This window comes from Rana temporaria, chromosome 3 (genome assembly GCF_905171775.1).
Source record: "Rana temporaria chromosome 3, aRanTem1.1, whole genome shotgun sequence".
Taxonomy (NCBI): Eukaryota; Metazoa; Chordata; class Amphibia; order Anura; family Ranidae; genus Rana; species Rana temporaria.
In genome coordinates, this window is record NC_053491.1 from 129,615,703 (window position 1) to 129,635,056 (window position 19,354).

The window sequence follows — 19,354 nt, forward strand, 5'->3', positions numbered from 1 at the left end:
TCCCCAGATACCGGCCCCCCACCCTAAGTGAATGGATATGGGGTACATCGTACCCCTATCCATTCACCTAGAGGCAAAAAGTAAAAGTTAGTAAACACACAACACAAGGCTTTTTAAAATAATTTATTATTCTGCTCCGGATGCCCCCCCTGTCTTCGTTATTAGCTCAATTACCAGGGGGGGCTTCTTCTTCCACTCTCCGGGGGTCTTCTCCGCTCTCCGGGGGGGGGGTTTCTTCTTCTGCTCTCCGGGAGGGGCTTCTCCGGACTCCGGGGGGCTTCTTCCATCTTCTCCCCTCTTCCGCTGTTGACTCGGCGAACCCCGGTTCTTCTGCAGCTCTCCGGTGCCTTCTTCTTCAGCGCTGGCTGCCTGCTATGTTTGTGTGTTAGCTCAATTTCTAACAGGCAGCCAGCGCGGTCTTCTGTGACGTCAGGGTCTTCTCTTCCCTTCTTCCGATGTTGCCTCGTCGCCTGTTGTCGCTGTAATGATGGAAGCGCGCCTTGCATCCCATTTATATAGGCATCACTGTCCCATCATGCTCCGGTAGGTACCCACGTGGTGGGTGCCTACCCACGTGCACCCACCACGTGGGTACCTGCCGGAGCATGATGGGACGGTGATGCCTATATAAATGGGATGCAAGGCGCGCTTCCATCATTACAGCGACAACAGGCGACGAGGCAACATCGGAAGAAGGGAAGAGAAGACCCTGACGTCACAGAAGACCGCGCTGGCTGCCTGTTAGAAATTGAGCTAACACACAAACATAGCAGGCAGCCAGCGCTGAAGAAGAAGGCACCGGAGAGCTGCAGAAGAACCGGGGTTCGCCGAGTCAACAGCGGAAGAGGGGAAAAGATGGAAGAAGCCCCCCGGAGTCCGGAGAAGCCCCCCCCGGAGAGCGGAGAAGACCCCCGGAGAGTGGAAGAAGAAGCTCCCCCTGGTAATTGAGCTAATAACGAAGACAGGGGGGCATCCGGAGCAGAATAATAAATTATTTTAAAAAGCCTTGTGTTGTGTGTTTACTAACTTTTACTTTTTGCCTCTAGGTGAATGGATAGGGGTACGATGTACCCCATATCCATTCACTTAGGGTGGGGGGCCGGTATCTGGGGACCCCCTTATTAAAGGGGACTCCCAGATTCCGATAAGCACCCCGCCCGCAGACCCCGACAACCAATGGCAAGGGTTGTCGGGAAGAGGTCCTGTCCTCATCAACATGGGGACAGGGTGCTCTGGGGTGGGGGGGCCCGCAGTGCGCCCCCCTGCCCCAGAGCACCCAACCCCCCCCATGTTGAGGGCATGCGGCCTGGCACGGCTCAGGAGGGGTCCCCACTCCCTTCCTGGCCGGCCGGGTAGCGTGCTTTGGATACGGGTCTAGTATGGATTGTAGGGGGACACCCTACGTCAATTTTTCGGCGTGGGGGGGTCTCCTTACAACCCATACCAGACCTAAGGGCCTGGTATGCTCCTGGGGGGGAACCCATGCCGGTTTTGAATTTAAAAATTGCCGTGGAGTTCTCCCTCAGGAATGCATACCAAATGCCGTCGCTGGAACGGGCCTTTACAATGTGTGACTAACTTTCCACATTATAAAACCAGCCCTAGTTTTGCGCCGGCAAATGCGGAACTTAGGCAGAAATCACAGTGATGAAATGCTTTGAAAATCTGCTTAAGTCCTCATTTGCATACGCAAAGCTGCATTTCAATGAGAAATGCCCCCAGTGGCGGATGCGGTACTGCATCCTAAAATCTGACCGTGTAAGTGTCTTACACATGTCAGATTTTCTGCCTAACTTTGGAAAAAGCCTTTTGAGAATCGTTTCCAAAGTTAGGCACAGGGATACGCAGGCTGAACAGCAGTTAAGTCTGCGTATCTCTTTTGAGAATCAGGCCCAGGGATACGCAGGCTGAACAGCAGTTAAGTCTGCGTATCTCTTTTGAGAATCAGGCCCAGGGATACGCAGGCTGAACAGCAGTTAAGTCTGCGTATCTCTTTTGAGAATCAGGCCCTTAGAGACTAAGAAAATATTTTTTTTTTTTTTACATTTTCAGTATTTGTCCGTTTTATATAGCAAAAACAAAAAAACCCATTGGTGAAATTATACCACCAAAAAAAAATTAAAATTACCTGGGCAGGAAGGGGGTGAATATGTCTGGTATTGAGGTTAACATTGCTGTACTTCAGTCACAAACACACATTAGTCTTAAACTGGCAGAATAATTAAGAATTATGAAATTTATGACATCAGCGTTCATTGCTATAAAGATTTGTTTGCCATGTTTTAAAAACTGAATTAATTGTTTTTCCTCAAATATAGATATATATATATATATATTAGTGCTGTCAAACGATTAAAATTTTTAATCGTGATTAATCGCATTAATGTCATAGTTAACTCACGATTAATTCGTCATAAATTTTGATCGCTGTTTTCTAGCTGATCTAAAACCATTTTTGACATAAAGGGACACTTTTGGACAATCTACAGTTTTCAGGCAGAAAGAATAGTTTTTATTTTATAAAAGTACATGTAGGACACTGGGCAGACCACTAGGGACAAGGGGGGTGTGTATTTTTTACATACAGTACTGTAATCTATAAGATTACAGTATACTGTGTGTATTGTGTTTGTTTACTTTTTTGAATTTGGCGCCGTTCTACGCTCCCGTGCGTCGTAACGTCGCAGGGAACGGAGATCGGCGGCACACAGACACTGTGAATCGAGCGAGGAGGACCCGCTCGATCACACAGCGGGTTGGCATCGCTGGATCCAGGGACAAGGTGAGTAACTTGCCTGTGAATCCAGCGAGAAGGTAAGCCGCGCCGCTGCACACTCTGCACGTCAACCCCGAGCGTTAATCGCGCGATAAAAAAATTGACGGCGTTAACATGGGTTTGCGTTAACGCCGTTAATATCGCGTTTAACGCACAGCACTAATATATATATATAATGTGTATGTACAGTGAGGAAAATAAGTATTTGAACACCCTGCTATTTTGCAAGTTCTCCCACTTGGAAATCATGGAGGGGTCTGAAATTGTCATCGTAGGTGCATGTCCACTGTGAGAGACATAATCAAAAAAAAAAAATCCAGAAATCACAATTTATAATTTTTTAACTATTTATTTGTATGATACAGCTGCAAATAAGTATTTGAACACCTGTCTATCAGCTAGAATTCTGACCCTCAAAGACCTGTTAGTCTGCCTTTAAAATGTCCACCTCCACTCCATTTATTATCCTAAATTAGATGCACCTGTTTGAGGTCATTAGCTGCATAAAGACACCTGTCCACCCCATACAATCAGTAAGAATCCAACTACTAACATGGCCAAGACCAAAGAGCTGTCCAAAGACACTAGAGACAAAATTGTACACCTCCACAAGGCTGGAAAGGGCTACGGGGAAATTGCCAAGCAGCTTGGTGAAAAAAGGTCCACTGTTGGAGCAATCATTAGAAAATGGAAGAAGCTAAACATGACTGTCAATCTCCCTCGGACTGGGGCTCCATGCAAAATCTCACCTCGTGGGGTCTCAATGATCCTAAGAAAGGTGAGAAATCAGCCCAGGACTACACGGGAGGAGCTGGTCAATGACCTGAAAAGAGCTGGGACCACCGTTTCCAAGGTTACTGTTGGTAATACACTAAGACGTCATGGTTTGAAATCATGCATGGCACGGATGGTTCCCCTGCTTAAACCAGCACACGTCAAGGCCCGTCTTAAGTTTGCCAATGACCATTTGGATGATCCAGAGGAGTCATGGGAGAAAGTCATGTGGTCAGATGAGACCAAAATATAACTTTTTGGTCATAATTCTACTAACCGTGTTTGGAGGAAGAAGAATGATGAGTACCATCCCAAGAACACCATCCCTACTGTGAAGCATGGGGGTGGTAGCATCATGCTTTGGGGGTGTTTTTCTGCACATGGGACAGGGTGACTGCACTGTATTAAGGAGAGGATGACCGGGGCCATGTATTGCGAGATTTTGGGCAACAACCTCCTTCCCTCAGTTAGAGCTTTGAAGATGGGTCGAGGCTGGGTCTTCCAACATGACAATGACCCGAAGCACACAGCCAGGATAACCAAGGAGTGGCTCTGTAAGAAGCATATCAAGGTTCTGGCATGGCCTAGCCAGTCTCCAGACCTAAACCCAATAGAGAATCTTTGGAGGGAGCTCAAACTCCGTGTTTCTCAGCGACAGCCCAGAAACCTGACTGATCTAGAGAAGATCTGTGTGGAGGAGTGGGCCAAAATCCCTCCTCCTGTGTGTGCAAACCTGGTGAAAAACTACAAGAAACGTTTGACCTCTGTAATTGCAAACAAAGGCTACTGTACCAAATATTAACATTGATTTTCTCAGGTGTTCAAATACTTATTTGCAGCTGTATCATACAAATAAATAGTTAAAAAATCATAAATTGTGATTTCTGGAAAAAAATGTTTTGATTATGTCTCTCACAGTGGACATGCACCTACGATGACAATTTCAGACCCCTCCATGATTTCCAAGTGGGAGAACTTGCAAAATAGCAGGGTGTTCAAATACTTATTTTCCTCACTGTATATACATAATTTTTTTGAAAGATATAATTTAATGTTTATAGAAATAACACTGCATAATTGACTTCAATAGTTTTTTTTCTTTAAGCCGGTTTCTTAATAATGTGTGTTATGTTTTCTTCTCAGATCTTCTGCAGTTACATCATCATGTGAAAAAGGGAGAGCTACAGTGATATCTTTGAGATGCAACCCTACAAAACTTGGTCACGGAGATATTTCAGTGCCCAGGTAATTTATTGCAGATACCCTTTGTTATACACTGCTCAAAAAAATGAAAGAAACACTTTAAAAACATATCAGATCTCAATGGGGAAAATTATCATGCTGGATATCTATACTGATTTGGACTGGGTAATGTGTTAGGAATAAAAGGATGGCACATCATTTGTTGGAAATTAAAATTATCAACCTACAGAGGGCTGAATTCAAAGACACCCCGAAAATCAAAGGGAAAAAATTATGCAGCAAGCTAGTCCATTTTACTGAAATTTCACTGCAGCAACTGAAAATGGCTGTATGGCAGTAGTGTATGGCCCCCAAGTGCTCGTATGCATGCCTGACAATGTTAGGCAATGCTCCTAATGAAACGACAGATAGTGTCCTGGGGTATTTTCATCCCAGATCTGGACCAGGGCATCACTGAGCTCTTAAACAGACTGAGGTACAACCTGGTGGCGTCAGATGGACTGAAACATAATGTCTCAGAGACAGGGGCGGACTGACCGGGCGGTCAATTTGGCCGTGGCCCGAGGGCCTGGCCACAGAACTCTAGAACTCTGGGTCCCACCCGTGGACAAATTGACAGACACACTGACCATCTTTTTCAGTCTCGGCTGGGCCCTGGTGCCCAGGCCTCTTGATGACCAAGCTGCACAGTGGGAGGTGAGTGGTGACCGTTGCCTGGACAGGGTAAACACAGGTTGCGGCCGCTGTTTACCTACCACTGTGCGGCGATGCTTGTCTCATCCAAGGTTGATGGTTGCAGGGCTGAGCTGTGCCTCTCTCTCACACACAGCTCAGCCTTGGTAATAGCGTATACATTTGAAGGGTTATCCAAATAGATTTTCTGCATTTGGGTCTTTGACATTTTTGGCAGCATAACCAGTGCAGCTTAGTAAACACATTAGTGCTTGCCTAGCAAGGATGAAAATACAGTCACCTATATCCACTTATCAGTAATTGTTCTTTACTTATTATCCTGAGCTTCTTTTAATTTGCCATGGTTGCTATGTGTACAAAATATTTATAATCCTATGTTTGCCAGCTAAAGCATGTTTTTGGCTGCATTAGTAGGTTATAAAAATGGGCAAAAGTTTGTGGATGTTTAATTTTTCCATTGTGGATTTATTATTATGTCAGTAAAAATGATTCACTCTTGAGCAACAACTTGTTTCAGGCTATTAATAAATAATAAATGTTCTATCTGTATGTCTAATCGTGTACATTTTTACAGATGAACAGATATTTTAGAATTTTATTGTACAAGTGAACTTTTTTCTTTTTAGATCATGTCCTGCCGGTACATGTGATGGTTGCACTTTTCATTTTCTCTGGGAAACAGCAGAAGCATGTCCTCTCTGTACGGATAATGACTATCAGAGGATAGAAGGAGCTTGTCGAAAAGGACAACAGGTATTTAATATGCTGCAGTCTATGATTTCTGTTCTTGAAAGTCTTATCTTATACCCAAAATGAACCATGGTCAGCCTAGTATGTATCCTTTGAAGGATAAGGTCACCTTCGGGAACATGTTACACCCGTTTTTAGGGGGAGTGTAACATGTTCCCGATCCTGGAGCCGCTCCCCGGTCCCCGCTCTGCCCATACAGCCACATCATTGATTCACAGATCCCTGTGGATCAATGAACTACAAGTATTGACATGCTTTGTAGCTGTCGGCTTGTAGCTCTCAATGAATTACCAGGGAGCTGTTGAGCATTTAATTGATTCTTCCTGTCTTTGTGGAAATGACTGCCCATATGATGTAGGGGCACACAGCTTACACTGATCAGTCTGTAGAAGTCCTGCATGCCATTCATCATCTATTGATCACTGGTGCAATGCTTTTAAGGCTCCTACAAAAAAAAATGTAAATGCATGTTTTTTTACCTGCAAAACAAAAATGGGCATTTATTAGTATTTTTTTTTTATTGAACTTTTCCTTTAAACCTAAACACAACCCTTAAAGAAAAAAAAAAGAAAAATAACTCTGCAAGACAAAGGCATAATGAGCTAGTATGCATAGCATTCTAGATCATTATGTATTACTTACCTTAGATCGAAGCCCCCATAGCCATCCCGACCCCCCCTCTGGCCACGGACATCTCTCCCGGAGCTTAATTTCGGGTATCAAGGCTCCAGGGCTTATCTTAAACCCTTATCCGTGCTAAAAGTGGTGATAATAAACCAATACTTTTTTGTGCTAAACTCATAGATGCCTAAACCACCTGGGTGATTCATTATAATATTCCACATACCTCTCTTCTGTCTTCATCAAACTGTATAGAAGAAGTGAAAACCTCTGATACAGACAAGTCAGTGCTCTTACTACCAGGAATGTCCTTTGATCTCATCAAACACGCTTGACAATACAGAATAATAGCTGTCATCCAAAACTTGGAGTATGCACCCAGGACAAGATCACTCCTATGGCTAAGCCTGCTGCATAAGTAACATTTCAGAGGAAATAAGCAGTACTCAAATCCAAACAGGCTAATGCCCCGTACACATGATCAGACCTTTGTCCGACCAAATTCACATCGGAATTCCGTCGGAATTTCATCGGAGGAAAAGAGAACATGTTCTCTATGTAAAAGAAAAAAGTACTACACAGGGTAGTGACAGGGCGGACTTTTTCAGGCAATCACAAGGACATAGAGTTTAAGAAAAATATAAATTTAATTACAAGATATATATAATAAATTTCAATAAAATACGATGAAAAAGTACAGAATATACAGTCACAAGCAATATTTTCTTTCGTCTCACCTACGCTTTTCGCCTAGCGGCTTCTTCAGGACGAGTTTGAGAGAGAGTTTTTGACAATAGAGTATTGCTAATTTCATAAATCAATTGAATTGTTAGCCATCCACGTGCATCGAGGACCAAATGGAGTCAAGGATGTACAGATGATCTAAAGTTGGTGAAAAAGCCCACTAAGAGGAGAGAAGAAAGTCTCCTATGATTAGCAGCAAGCCGTAATGTATCAAAATACATAAATAAATATGGTTAGATTCTGACATAAAGCAAGAACCAATGCAGACCAGGACCAGTGAAGCGGGGAGCAGGTGGAGAAAGCCAAGAGGGAAATTAGATCCACACAAAAGGCAGCCACACTGCAATGTCCATTAAAGGACAATCCAAAAAGTTGGAAGCCTCAACGGAGAAGAATCCTTGTGTGTCCCGGGGGGGGTAGCCTGTCTCAAACTCGTCCTGAAGAAGCAGGTAGGCGAAACGCGTAGGCGAGACGAAAGAAAATATTGCTTGTGACTGTATATTCTGTACTTTTTCATCGTATTTTATTGAAATTTATTATATATATCTTGTAATTAAATTTATATTTTTCTTAAACTCTATGTCCTTGTGATTGCCTGAAAAAGTCCGCCCTGTCACTACCCTGTGTAGTACTTTTTTCTTGAATCAATATTTCGGATGTTGGCAAATGTGAGTGCCTTTATGTCTTCCCCTTCCTCTATTTTTATTTGTTCTCTATGTAAACTCCGATGGAATTAATCCAAATTTCTGATGGAATTACTCCGATGGGGCAAACACACGGTCGGAATTTCCGATGGAAAAAGTCCGTCTGACTTTTTCCATCGGAAATTCCGATCGTGTGTACGGGACATTAGACAACATAAACTCAGACTGTGATTATGAGGTCTAAATTTCTGTTTTATAATTTGAGGCGGAGGACGAGGAAGGGGATAATTTTTAGGGGTACTTTTAACCTTTATGTTTTATTATTTTTTGGGATACTTTATATGGTAATCTTTTGTGATTTAATTTGAAGGAAACTCATTTTGTGTGGAATGAACCAAAATTGTGCATGAAAGGTGTACCTCTACCAGAAAAAAAGACAGCAGCCTGTGAATCAATAGAATTCTGGTTGAAAGTGGGAGCTGGTATTGGTGCCTTCGTAGCAGTTCTACTTGTTGCACTGACCTGTTACTTCTGGAAGAAAAACCAAAAGTAAGTACAATAAAGTGCAGACTCTGATTCGTTTTTTTTTGTACATGGTTTGTAAATATGCATACACAAGCGGGTTTTAAATGATGGATGGGAACACAGCTGCATTGTTTTGAAAGGAGCCAGTCTCACAGTTGTATAAACATGTACTGCATTCAGATCTGTAAGACAGAATCCAAAAATCTGAGTTTAAGAACATACTGTTTCCACGTATAAACACATGTACTTTTCACAGCTACAACCCACAGAAATGCATAGGTGGGAGGCAAATTCATATAAAGAGAGAATAAACATGTTCATAGCCTGGGCACAGGTGCAATTTACCATGATACAATGCACCCTAGGCACACTTTTGACTGGACCTCCACTTTTACTTTCATACTGACAGTCACTAGGAGAAATAAGGAAACAATTAAGGTCTTAAGTCTAACTAAAGGTAAAACATTTGTTTAGTTGTGGATAGAGTAGTGAGGGATTAGAACAGCTGTCAGGTTCTTATTGCTTTCTTTCCAATGGGAACTTTAGTTCTGGTGACAACCAGAGAGTTCCTCACCTTGGAGGGATTTCCTTTCTTTTCTTATTTTGGATATGGGACAGGAAGTGAAGGGAAATCTCCCCAATGGAACACAGATGGCAAAAAAAAAAAAAAAAAAAAATGACCAGGAATTGATGTTAGTAAACGAGGAGAGAGGGTACTCAAAAGAGTCACCATAGGCCGGCCTATGGTGACTCTTTTGAGTACCCTCTCTCCTCGTTTCTTTGCTAAATTTACAGATGTGGCAATGTGAATGCTTCCTTGTTCCATTTTTCAGGAATTGTTTTTATCTGCTCTGTGCAATAGTTTTGCACAGAACAGCCTTATCCTTCTCTTTTGGGGTCCCCCACTAGTGCACCTGCCCCCCCCCCAGGTGACCGCAGAGCATACTGCTTGTGCAAGCTCTGCCTGCAAGAATCTGCAATTCATGCAGAAAATACACATACGCCCATGTAAATACAATGTTAAATATATGCCTGTTGGATGTCTAGTGATTAGAATGAAAAAGAGGACTATGTATTAGACAACTGGTGCAGCTATTAATATTCTTTATATATTCTTAAACTCTTACTATAGGCTTGAATACAAATACTCCAAACTAATCATTACTGCCAATTCCAAAGAGTGTGAGCTTCCTGCCCCTGACAGCTGTGCCATAATGGAGGGAGAAGACAATGATGATGACGTGGTCTATTCCAATAAGCAGTCAATACTGGGAAAGCTGAAATCACTTGCAACAAAGGTAAGGCAATGTAAATGATTCCTATTAATACGTGAAGTAGGTAAATATTTACTTCTTACACAACTTTTTTTTATTAGATTAGTGCTTTCCAAGCCTATTTTATAGTGATATACTATGATTTTTAAGATACTTAGCACCACTTATGATTATGCATTTTGGGAGGGCTTCTGCATTCTAAAAGAGGACAACTCAGCAAATCAGTAGATAATATAATATCAAGCATTTTGCCGCATCCCTAGTTTGACATTACCTAACCAATAATGAGCCTTTTAAATAAAATGCTCCTCTACAGTATATCTCACCAACATAAAGATTCTGGCAACTTACTTGCTAATTGTTTAAATGTTGTTATATCTACGATAATACACTCTGGTCAAATAAACTTGATGCTTAAATGTTTTCACAGCCACCAATAAAAGGTGGACATTTCTTAATTTAGAACCTGGCTAATATAATGAGCAATGGGGCACTATTGACTCTCTATGCTACCAAAGCTTTTTCTCCCAAAAATTTAGTTCGGTATAATAAACCATGGAAATAGTTGGGTTTTGTAGGGGGCACCACAAGGAGAAATCCATGCTTTATGCCGATAATATCCCTCTAATTCTCTTCAACACCTAATTCTTCCTTTCATCAGCAATGCCCATTATCAGGGAATTTGGTAGATATTCTGGCCTGTGTTTCAACTAGTAAAAATAATGTTATCCTACTTCCCAAGCCTCTGGCCCCAGCTGTTTCCCACATTAATGTGGTCCTTCAAACTAAATACATAGGAGTAGTTCTTTCTAAACAGTTGTATGACTATGTCCCCCTCAGCCTCTCCTTTACTTGGCAAATTTCACTCTTATGCCACGTACACACGATCGGAAAATCTGACAAGAAAACCATGGATTTTTTCCCGACGGAATTTTGGCTCAAACTTGTCTTGCATACACACGGTCACACCAAATTCCGACCGTCAAGAACGCAGTGACGTACAACACTACGCCGAGCCGAGAAAAATAAGGCTTCCGAGCATGTGTTGACTTGATTCCGGGCATGCATGGTTTTTGGTGCTTCGGAATTGCATACAGACGATTGAAATTTCCTCCAAGAACTTTTCTTGTCGGAAAATTGGAGAACCAGCTCTCAAATTTTTCTTGGCAGAAAATTCCAACAGAAAAATTTTGATGGAGCCTACACGGTCGGAATTTCAGACAAAAAGCTCATATCGGACTTTTCTTGTCAGAATTTCCAATCGTGTGTACGCAGGATTAGAGCAAAGCCTGATGCAAACGTCTGTTTTTGGTGGTTGGCTGCACCAATTTGCTTAAAAAGGTATGGGTGGCACATTTGTTATACTTCTTGCATAGCTCACCTTGTTGGAGCCCTCCTAAGTAATTTTATGAGATTTAATGCTGATGGACAAAAACAAATGCTGGAATATTTGAAATGGCCTTAGACCCTTACTGGTCTTGAGGCTCCAAATCTGTGGGTTTAATTTAGGTCTGTTTAGCTTCAAGACATGGCTGGCTGGAATGATGCCAACTATCTACATCCCTATGTAACATACTTTCTTCACTATCTGGGAGGAAACCTACTACACATCTTAGATACCGCTTTCTACTTGGAGCTACTTCCGCAATTAGTAGGTAGAATTTGGAAAACTGCTAAGGGCCTTTTAGGGAATACTGGGTTCAATAGGTTTATGCCTCTTTGGTCCAGTGAGTTTTTATCTGAGATCCACAAACTGTAGGTCTTTCATTGATGGGGGAAGGGCTTGTATCTCAACCTTTACTCAACTGTACATCAATAGTTGCCTTAAATCTCTTTATTATCAAGCACCGATTTTGTACTATATCAGCTATGGTTCTGCCAGTACCCGCAGCTTCAGCATGCTCTACAAACACAAAATAATTGCCTCACCACGCCCATCTTCCTTACCCCACTTATTGATGGCGTAGTCCAAAGGCCTCATATCGAAAGTCTATCCTCAGCAATTTTTTGTTTAAATTCCCACTGCTTGGTAGAAGACTCATCTAAGATGATATTTGGGATGCTATTCTGCAGTCTGCCCAGTTGGTATCACAATCACCCTCACACAAGTTAACAATGCTTTTCATTATCTATAGAGTTTATTGTTGTCCGAAATTTCTCTACAACATTGGTCTGCTGCAACACTTGCGGTTTTCAAAGCTTATGTATCTTTCTTTTATGTGTTCAGTGTGAATTGGCCAGATTTATTAAAAATAAGGGTCCTAAAAGTAGAGGTCTGATGCATTTCAGAATGGATCCCCATTTTCCCCCCAAATAAGGCTTCTTTTTTATTGTCTTTGTTTTAAAAAGGCCTTTTAAAGTGGAAAAATTCTCTCAAAGCAGTCTCAGTGTGCAAAGTAAGACCGGCCATACATGGATCAAAATTCCAATCCATGTATGGATAGGCTGATATTATACTCAAGTTGATCCATTGATCAACGTGGGTACAATCCGTTGAGTTTTTTTATGTTCCATTACTGCCAGCAGCTATAGCCGCTAGTAGTAATTATTGTGTTCTGCCAGCTGGGCAGACTCCCCACGGTCCCCCACTCGCAGAACACAATGACACTACGGGACGAATTCCCCTATCAACACTAACTGTGTTGATGGGGGAATCAAGCTATTTTCTTTCCTTCCAGCTGTGGTGGAAGGAAAGAAAATCAAAGATACTACACAGTCCCTAAAATTTATTTTTTACTGGCCTAAAATAAAGGGCTAAATGGAATGGGGAAGGTAGAGGTAAGGTTAAACAATAACATTTGATGAAAATGTAGAAAAAAGGAAAACCATCAACAAAACCAGTGTAAACACTCTTCTATCTCGGATATATTATATCTAAAGCCAAATTGCAATTCCAGTTTTGGAGAAAGTGAATTTCCCCAGTGTGATTACAGGCAGCAATACAAGTTCTAATACTTCTCCACTGCCTTCAGTCTATTGAAAATAAGAAAATAATTAGCTTCATATACACTTGAAAGTGGTTCTAAAGCATAAACATTTTTTACCATCGCTCTGTGGCTCCCACTGCTGTCAGCCGAATTCCTGAGATGAAGGAGCGGGGGGTGAAGTTTGCAGGTGTGCCACCATAGAAAGTGGCTTCCTATGGTGGCACACAAAGAAGAAGCGGAGCCAGGGCCACTGATGGGGACCTGAGAAGAGTAGGTTTGGGGCCGCTCTGTGCAATTCTATTGCAAAGAGCATGTAAATATAACATGTTTGTTAATAATCACTTGGTTACTGGGCACTTATACCCCCTTCCTGCCCAGGCCAGCTTTCATCGGTGTCACACTTTGAATGACAATTGCGCGGTCATGCAACACAGTACCCATATAAAATTGCTGTAATTTTTTTTCACACAAATAGAGCTTTCATTTTTCATATTGTGTTATAGAATTTTTCAAACAGGCAATTTTTCTCCTTCAGTTATGTGTGCTGATGAGGCAGCACTGATGGGCACTGATAGGCTGCACTGATGGGTACTGATGGGCACTGATATGTGGCACTGATGGGCACCATAGAGGCGGCACTGGTGAACACTGATCAGGAGACACTGACGAGGCTGCACTGATGGGTGGCACGGATAGGTGGCACTGATAGGCGGTACAAAGAGGTGGCACTGATAGGTGACACTGATCATGAGGCACTGATCGGTACTGATTGGCACTGATAGGTGGCACTGGTGGGCACTGATTAGCAGTACTGATGGGCACTGATAGATGGCACTAGTGGTCACTAATTAGCAGCACTGGAGGACACTGTGTGGGGCCGATGTCCCTTTTACCGCGATTTCGCAGCCGCGATTTTACCGCGATTTGCGGACGCGATTTCAATGAATGCCTGTGTAAGTGGCATCAAAATCGGACCAAAGTAGTGCAAGGACTACTTTGAAGTAGGCACAACTTAAAGTCATGCCAGTATGAATGGTAGCCATTGAAAATAATGGAGAATGACTTGTCATACGATTTTGCAGTCCAAAATCGTGAAACAAGTCGTATAAGTGTGAAAGGGGACTTAACGGTTTTCTTCTTTTCTTCAGGCTGACAGTGTGAGGAAAAAAAGTGGTTAAAGCAATATTTAAACAAAACTTTACAATCACTTTAAGCAAGAAAACCTTTTGATTTTGATTTGTTGTTACAATTAAATATTCATGATCAATGCCATTATTGTTACAGGATAAAGATCACAGTTTTGAATCAGTACAGCTGAAATCCTCAAGATCACAACATATATAAAGACCAAATATTGCCTTTTAGACTGAGAAAAAATTATTTATTTTTAAAGAAATTAAAAACATATCATTAGAAGAAATGAGTGTGAGTTACCCATGAAGATCAATGAAGCAAGAATCAAAGAATAAAGCAGACATCACAAAACAAAAAAGAAGCGTGGCTGCCTTATTACATGACAGAATATTTTGCCAAAAATGGATTGTTTGTAAGTTGGATTTCAGGTTCTACTCAGGAAGAGCAAAGTGACGCAGACAATGTTCATTTTCTAGTACAATGCTTGCGCATGCTGTATTATGTCTTTTATCACCTCCCAGTGCAACACAGAAGCAACAGTTGTACAGTTTACAAGTGCTTTGAAACATTGGAGAGAAAAGGGGAAATTAACTTTTTTCGACAGAAAATTATGTATATGGCAGGTGGAAAATAATGGAACAAATTCAAAAAATACTTGTTGATGTAGAAAAAAATTGTACTAGTATTTTCATCAAATGAAAGAGCAGAGGCCAGTGTGAATCTCTGAAGTTTTTGAAGAGCACCAGTCCTGAATGGATTTAGGCAAGGCTTTGAGGGCCCATCCATGCAATGCAGCAACGTATTAAATTGGGCATTTAAACCTGCGTTACATGCATCTGGCCAACTGCCGTGTGTTGTGATGTCATTCATTGTAATTCACCATAAACACTGTACAGTGAGGGCCAATGTACAGTACATCACTGTGTCGTGGTGGGCTATGTCGTAAAAAAGGGTTATGTGCATTTTTATTTTTTTCACGGTGCACTTTCATAATGAAATGGCTGCAAAAATGCAGTGCACAGTAATGCTTTCCAAATGATTGCATAAGTTTAAACCCAGCCTGAGTATTTAGTCTTAAAGTGTTACTAAACCCAGTAATATGAAAATAGTTCCCCCCTCCCCACAGTGCCCAGTGCCCACAGCTTATAAATCATCTTTTTTTATTAAAATACCACTATATACCTTTTTGGATCATCTGTATACCACGGTTACATGATAAACTACACAGTTTCTCCAGTGCTGAGAGTTCAGGTAGGAGGAGATTTCCACTACAGCCTGTATACACGCTCACATGTGTGATGTCAATATCATGTGACCTGGCTAGCTCTGAGAACAAGTAAATGTTCTCTCCAGCATAAAAGACACAACTGAGCATGTGCAGGTCGACTACCCTGCCTGTGTTAGCTGGCATTCCCCAGATAGACCGTGCAGGAAGGGGAGGATCTATGCACACAGGATAAAACAGCCTTTTTACACAATGCAGAGGATTAACCCCTTAAGTTCCACAGTGAGTATAACAAGCATGCTATACTGCATATACAGACTGATTTTACTGTTGTGGGTTTAGTAACACTTTGTTTTTCTTACTCTGTATAAGCCATGATTGTGAGAGATTAGACGTTACCTGAGCTCTGACAATGACTGCGTTTTTGCTGCTGGATTTTTTTGGGAGGGGGATTTGTTCTAGTAGGAATGATTGGGGGATATTTGTGCTAAGAGGAAAACTTTGGGGGGGGGGGATTTGTGCTAGGATTGGGGACTGGGGAGGGGAATTTCTGCTGGAAGGGGAAATTTTGAGTGGGAGGTGGGTGGGGAGAGGAATTGTGTTCAGGGCGGGAATTTGAGGAGTAGATGATTTGTGTTAGGAAGGGAAATGTTATTTTGGGTGTGGGGGAATTGTGCTGGGAGCATATGTGGAATGAGAGGATTCCACATATGCAGATTCATTTTACTTCATTTTTTTTGGGGGGGGGGGTTCTGATCAATAATGCTTAAACATCTTGTGGGGACGGGGGCAATTTGGCATGTTTGCCCTGGGCATTTTCAGATTCTTACATGAACCTCATCCTGACAGGTCACTGACTTCAGGGGACTTCTGACCCATAACTCCCATAGCCAAAAGTTAGGCTCAAACAGAGTAAGTAAAGTCAAGAAAATGGGCAAAGCTAAATCATTTGTGGGTTATTGTGCATAAATATAATAATTTGTTACTAAATAATTAGATTCTTACTTAAGCTCAGTTGTAAGTGAACTGAAAGTGCAACAGGTACTTGGTTACAGTATGCAAGAATAGGTTGAATTTTGATTGAGTTTCTTTGAGTTGTCTGGGCTTACTTTGGACCAAATTAATAACCCTTGTAGGTGTTGATTTAAGGTTTACTTTTAACTTGTGTCCAGGGAACAGACAATCATGTGTAGAAAAAAAATAAGAAATATTTTGCACATGGATGGATATCCCTGCACTTGTGTAAAAATTACTCTTTTAGTAAATCACACCTTTTATATGTATTGTATAGATGGAAAAGTGAAATTATATAGAGATATATTGGTTTATGTGTTTGAAAAGCCTAAAAACAGTTACTAAAATATTTTAGTTATATTTTATTATATAAAAGTGGTTGTACATCTCCTTTGAAATGACTATCAGCTTTTTTTTGCCAAAATTTTATTTGCCACTGATTAGAAAGTGAGGATATTTTTTTGATGTAAAAGACAAAAAACTATTGGCTGTAGGTAAGTCATTATGTACAACTGTGCAGGGCAATGTTTCCACTTCTCTGGTCATTTGGTAACAGGTCATTATGTGCATTGTGGTGCTTTTCATTTTGAAATAGACACACCTCCATAACACCTGCATTTCAGCACACTGCAACACCCAGCAACATACTAGTAGTATGCTGAACAGGGTGAGTTTTTCTATCTGCTCTAGTGCATTAGGAAAAAACAGAAAGCTGCGCTAATTACGAATAAACAATACAAAATAAAACAAATATGAAAATAAAAATGAAAATAAAGGCAGCAGCTTGCGTGCGATACACAGAGCCAAAATAGAAAAAGAAATAAAGCTGCGCCACTAAACCAGAAAAAATTATATACATAAATGAGTAATGTTAATACACAAAGTACACTGAAGCTCAAATATATATATATATATATATATATATATATATATATATATATATATAAAGTCCCAATATGCACTTAATGTGCGTGCAAATGGTCACGTGCTGCCTCTGCTGAGCTGGGAATAGGGATGCCAATAGACCGCCAATCAAGGGGTAGTAAACAAAGTGCGTGGACTATCCAATTTTATATATAATAAGCGCAAGCAATCCGCCACTGTGTACATTAGAATCTTGAAGAGGGAAGCGTTAGAAAGCCCACCTAAAATTAGCCAGCGGGAGGAGAAGAGGGCCCTGCCCAAGCAAACTTCCATTCTAAGAGACATCTGGATTCCGGGAGAGACCGGGTGCTCAGCTGGAGACGGCCTGTGAGAGGAAGAGATAGCCAAAGAGGCCCAGCTTGCTGAGATCAAGATGAGCCTATGATTGTGCTGAAAGTTTTCCCTCTGGAATCTGTACCCCTGTGAGTCTACTACAGTCTCCAAAGGCCGTGGCTGGGCTATAGCCGATTGCTAATCAAGCTTGCCCTTCTGGTAAGTGGCTTTAAAACTCGGCGGCGGGTCTTCACTTCAGTGTGGAAACTTATAAGATATCACGGTGGTGGTGCCTTCAGGATTGACCATTTGCACGCACATTAAGTGCATATTGGGACTTTATATATATATATATATATATATATATATATATATATATATATATATATATTTGAGCTTCAGTGGACTTTGTGTATTAACATTACTCATTTATGTATATGATTTTTTCTGGTTTAGTGGCACAGCTTTATTTATTTTTCTATTCTGCTCTAGTGCATTGGCAGCCAATTCGAAATGAACAGGAAGCCTTAATGCAATGTACATTCATGTACAGCATTATGTATAATAATGCAGCAAAGTAGAATGTGTGAATGGGCCCAAAGTTGGAAACTTTAAAAATGTATGCTATTTATCCATCCCTTTATATTACATATGGGCATATTGGCCAAATTTATGAAAACTAGGAAAACGTGAAATTGCATTGCAACCCTTAGCAACTAATCACATAATTCACAGATGTCCTATGTGGGAGTGGGAGTTATACTTGGGGAAAACTGGTGAGATTAGGACTATTTTACATCTCTGTATTTTTTGTGCAGTTATAGTGTGGCACAATAATAAAAAAAAACTGTTGCATCTTTGGTGTAATTTTCAGCAAAATGCACTCGTCTCCATAGATATAAGTTGTAACACATGTAAGACACCCCTAAAATACAACTAAAAATGTATCTCAAATACAGACAAATCGCCCTTGAAGAGAATCTATTTCTCGGGTTTTGGGACCAGACATCACAAGGTATATGCATATCTTTAGGTGTGATCAAAGTTTCTTGAGCAAGAGCTGGGACCTGGGAGACCCTCCTTATTGCCCAGCTAGGCGTGACCATTGAAATGTGGGATGCTGGGGATGTGTTTAGTGCAAAGACTTAAGTTGAGTTTAGGTTGAGTTCTGGCTACTGAGTCTGTTTAGGTACTGGGCTCCTGGGCCACACACAATACGTCCTGACCATGACTTACCTTGTTTATACAGGCATCGGAAATTTTGGGGCCCCTTACACAGTTTTAGGCCTGCTGTTTTTTTTCCTTTAGACATCAGACTTATTGTCCACAAATAAATGTTCTAATAAAAAATCCCAATGTAGTGCCTACTTCTACAGCCATGTAAAAATGTAAAACATAAATGAAGTATGATGACAGCAGACTTAGCACTTGATTGGCAGCTGTCTGCTTTTTCTGCTTTGATTGTCAATACTGTTCAATGCTGTTCTATACCAACAACTGTGTCTGCTGGGATGTAGATTTATTACTTAAGTGATTGCCAATAGCCAATGGACTGTCTCGGTTGGTGTGACATACAACACTAAGTAGCCATGTAAAGGGTATGATTGGCCACTGGCCACTTAAAGATAACATTGAATGGAAACCTATCAGTCCCTGGCAATAATGAATTCTCTTTCAATGCCCCAAATAAACTTTGTGTTGCCTGGCAACAAAACACACACATGCTTTTTAATAAGATGAAAAACAGTGTTCACACTGCAATATCTGATGACAGCACATCTCCAGGTACCCATTTGTCATATTGGCTTATTGTTAGAGTGCCTGGGATTCCTCAAAAAGTAGGCAATTAATGA

The 19,354-nt window shown here is 41.2% G+C and overlaps 1 protein-coding gene across 1 annotated transcript in view; it reads left to right on the forward strand.

Moving 5' to 3' along the window:
• ELAPOR2 (endosome-lysosome associated apoptosis and autophagy regulator family member 2) overlaps positions 1-15,210 on the forward strand; it is a 159,249-nt gene extending 144,039 nt beyond the window's left edge. The window contains exons 18-22 of the mRNA XM_040343432.1: positions 4,694-4,795; positions 6,073-6,199; positions 8,576-8,754; positions 9,863-10,028; positions 14,216-15,210. Coding sequence (XP_040199366.1) covers positions 4,694-4,795; positions 6,073-6,199; positions 8,576-8,754; positions 9,863-10,028; positions 14,216-14,275 — 634 coding nt within the window. The 3' untranslated portion in view covers positions 14,276-15,210. The remainder of the gene's footprint in view (positions 1-4,693; positions 4,796-6,072; positions 6,200-8,575; positions 8,755-9,862; positions 10,029-14,215) is intronic.
• The last annotated feature ends 4,144 nt before the right edge of the window (positions 15,211-19,354 follow it).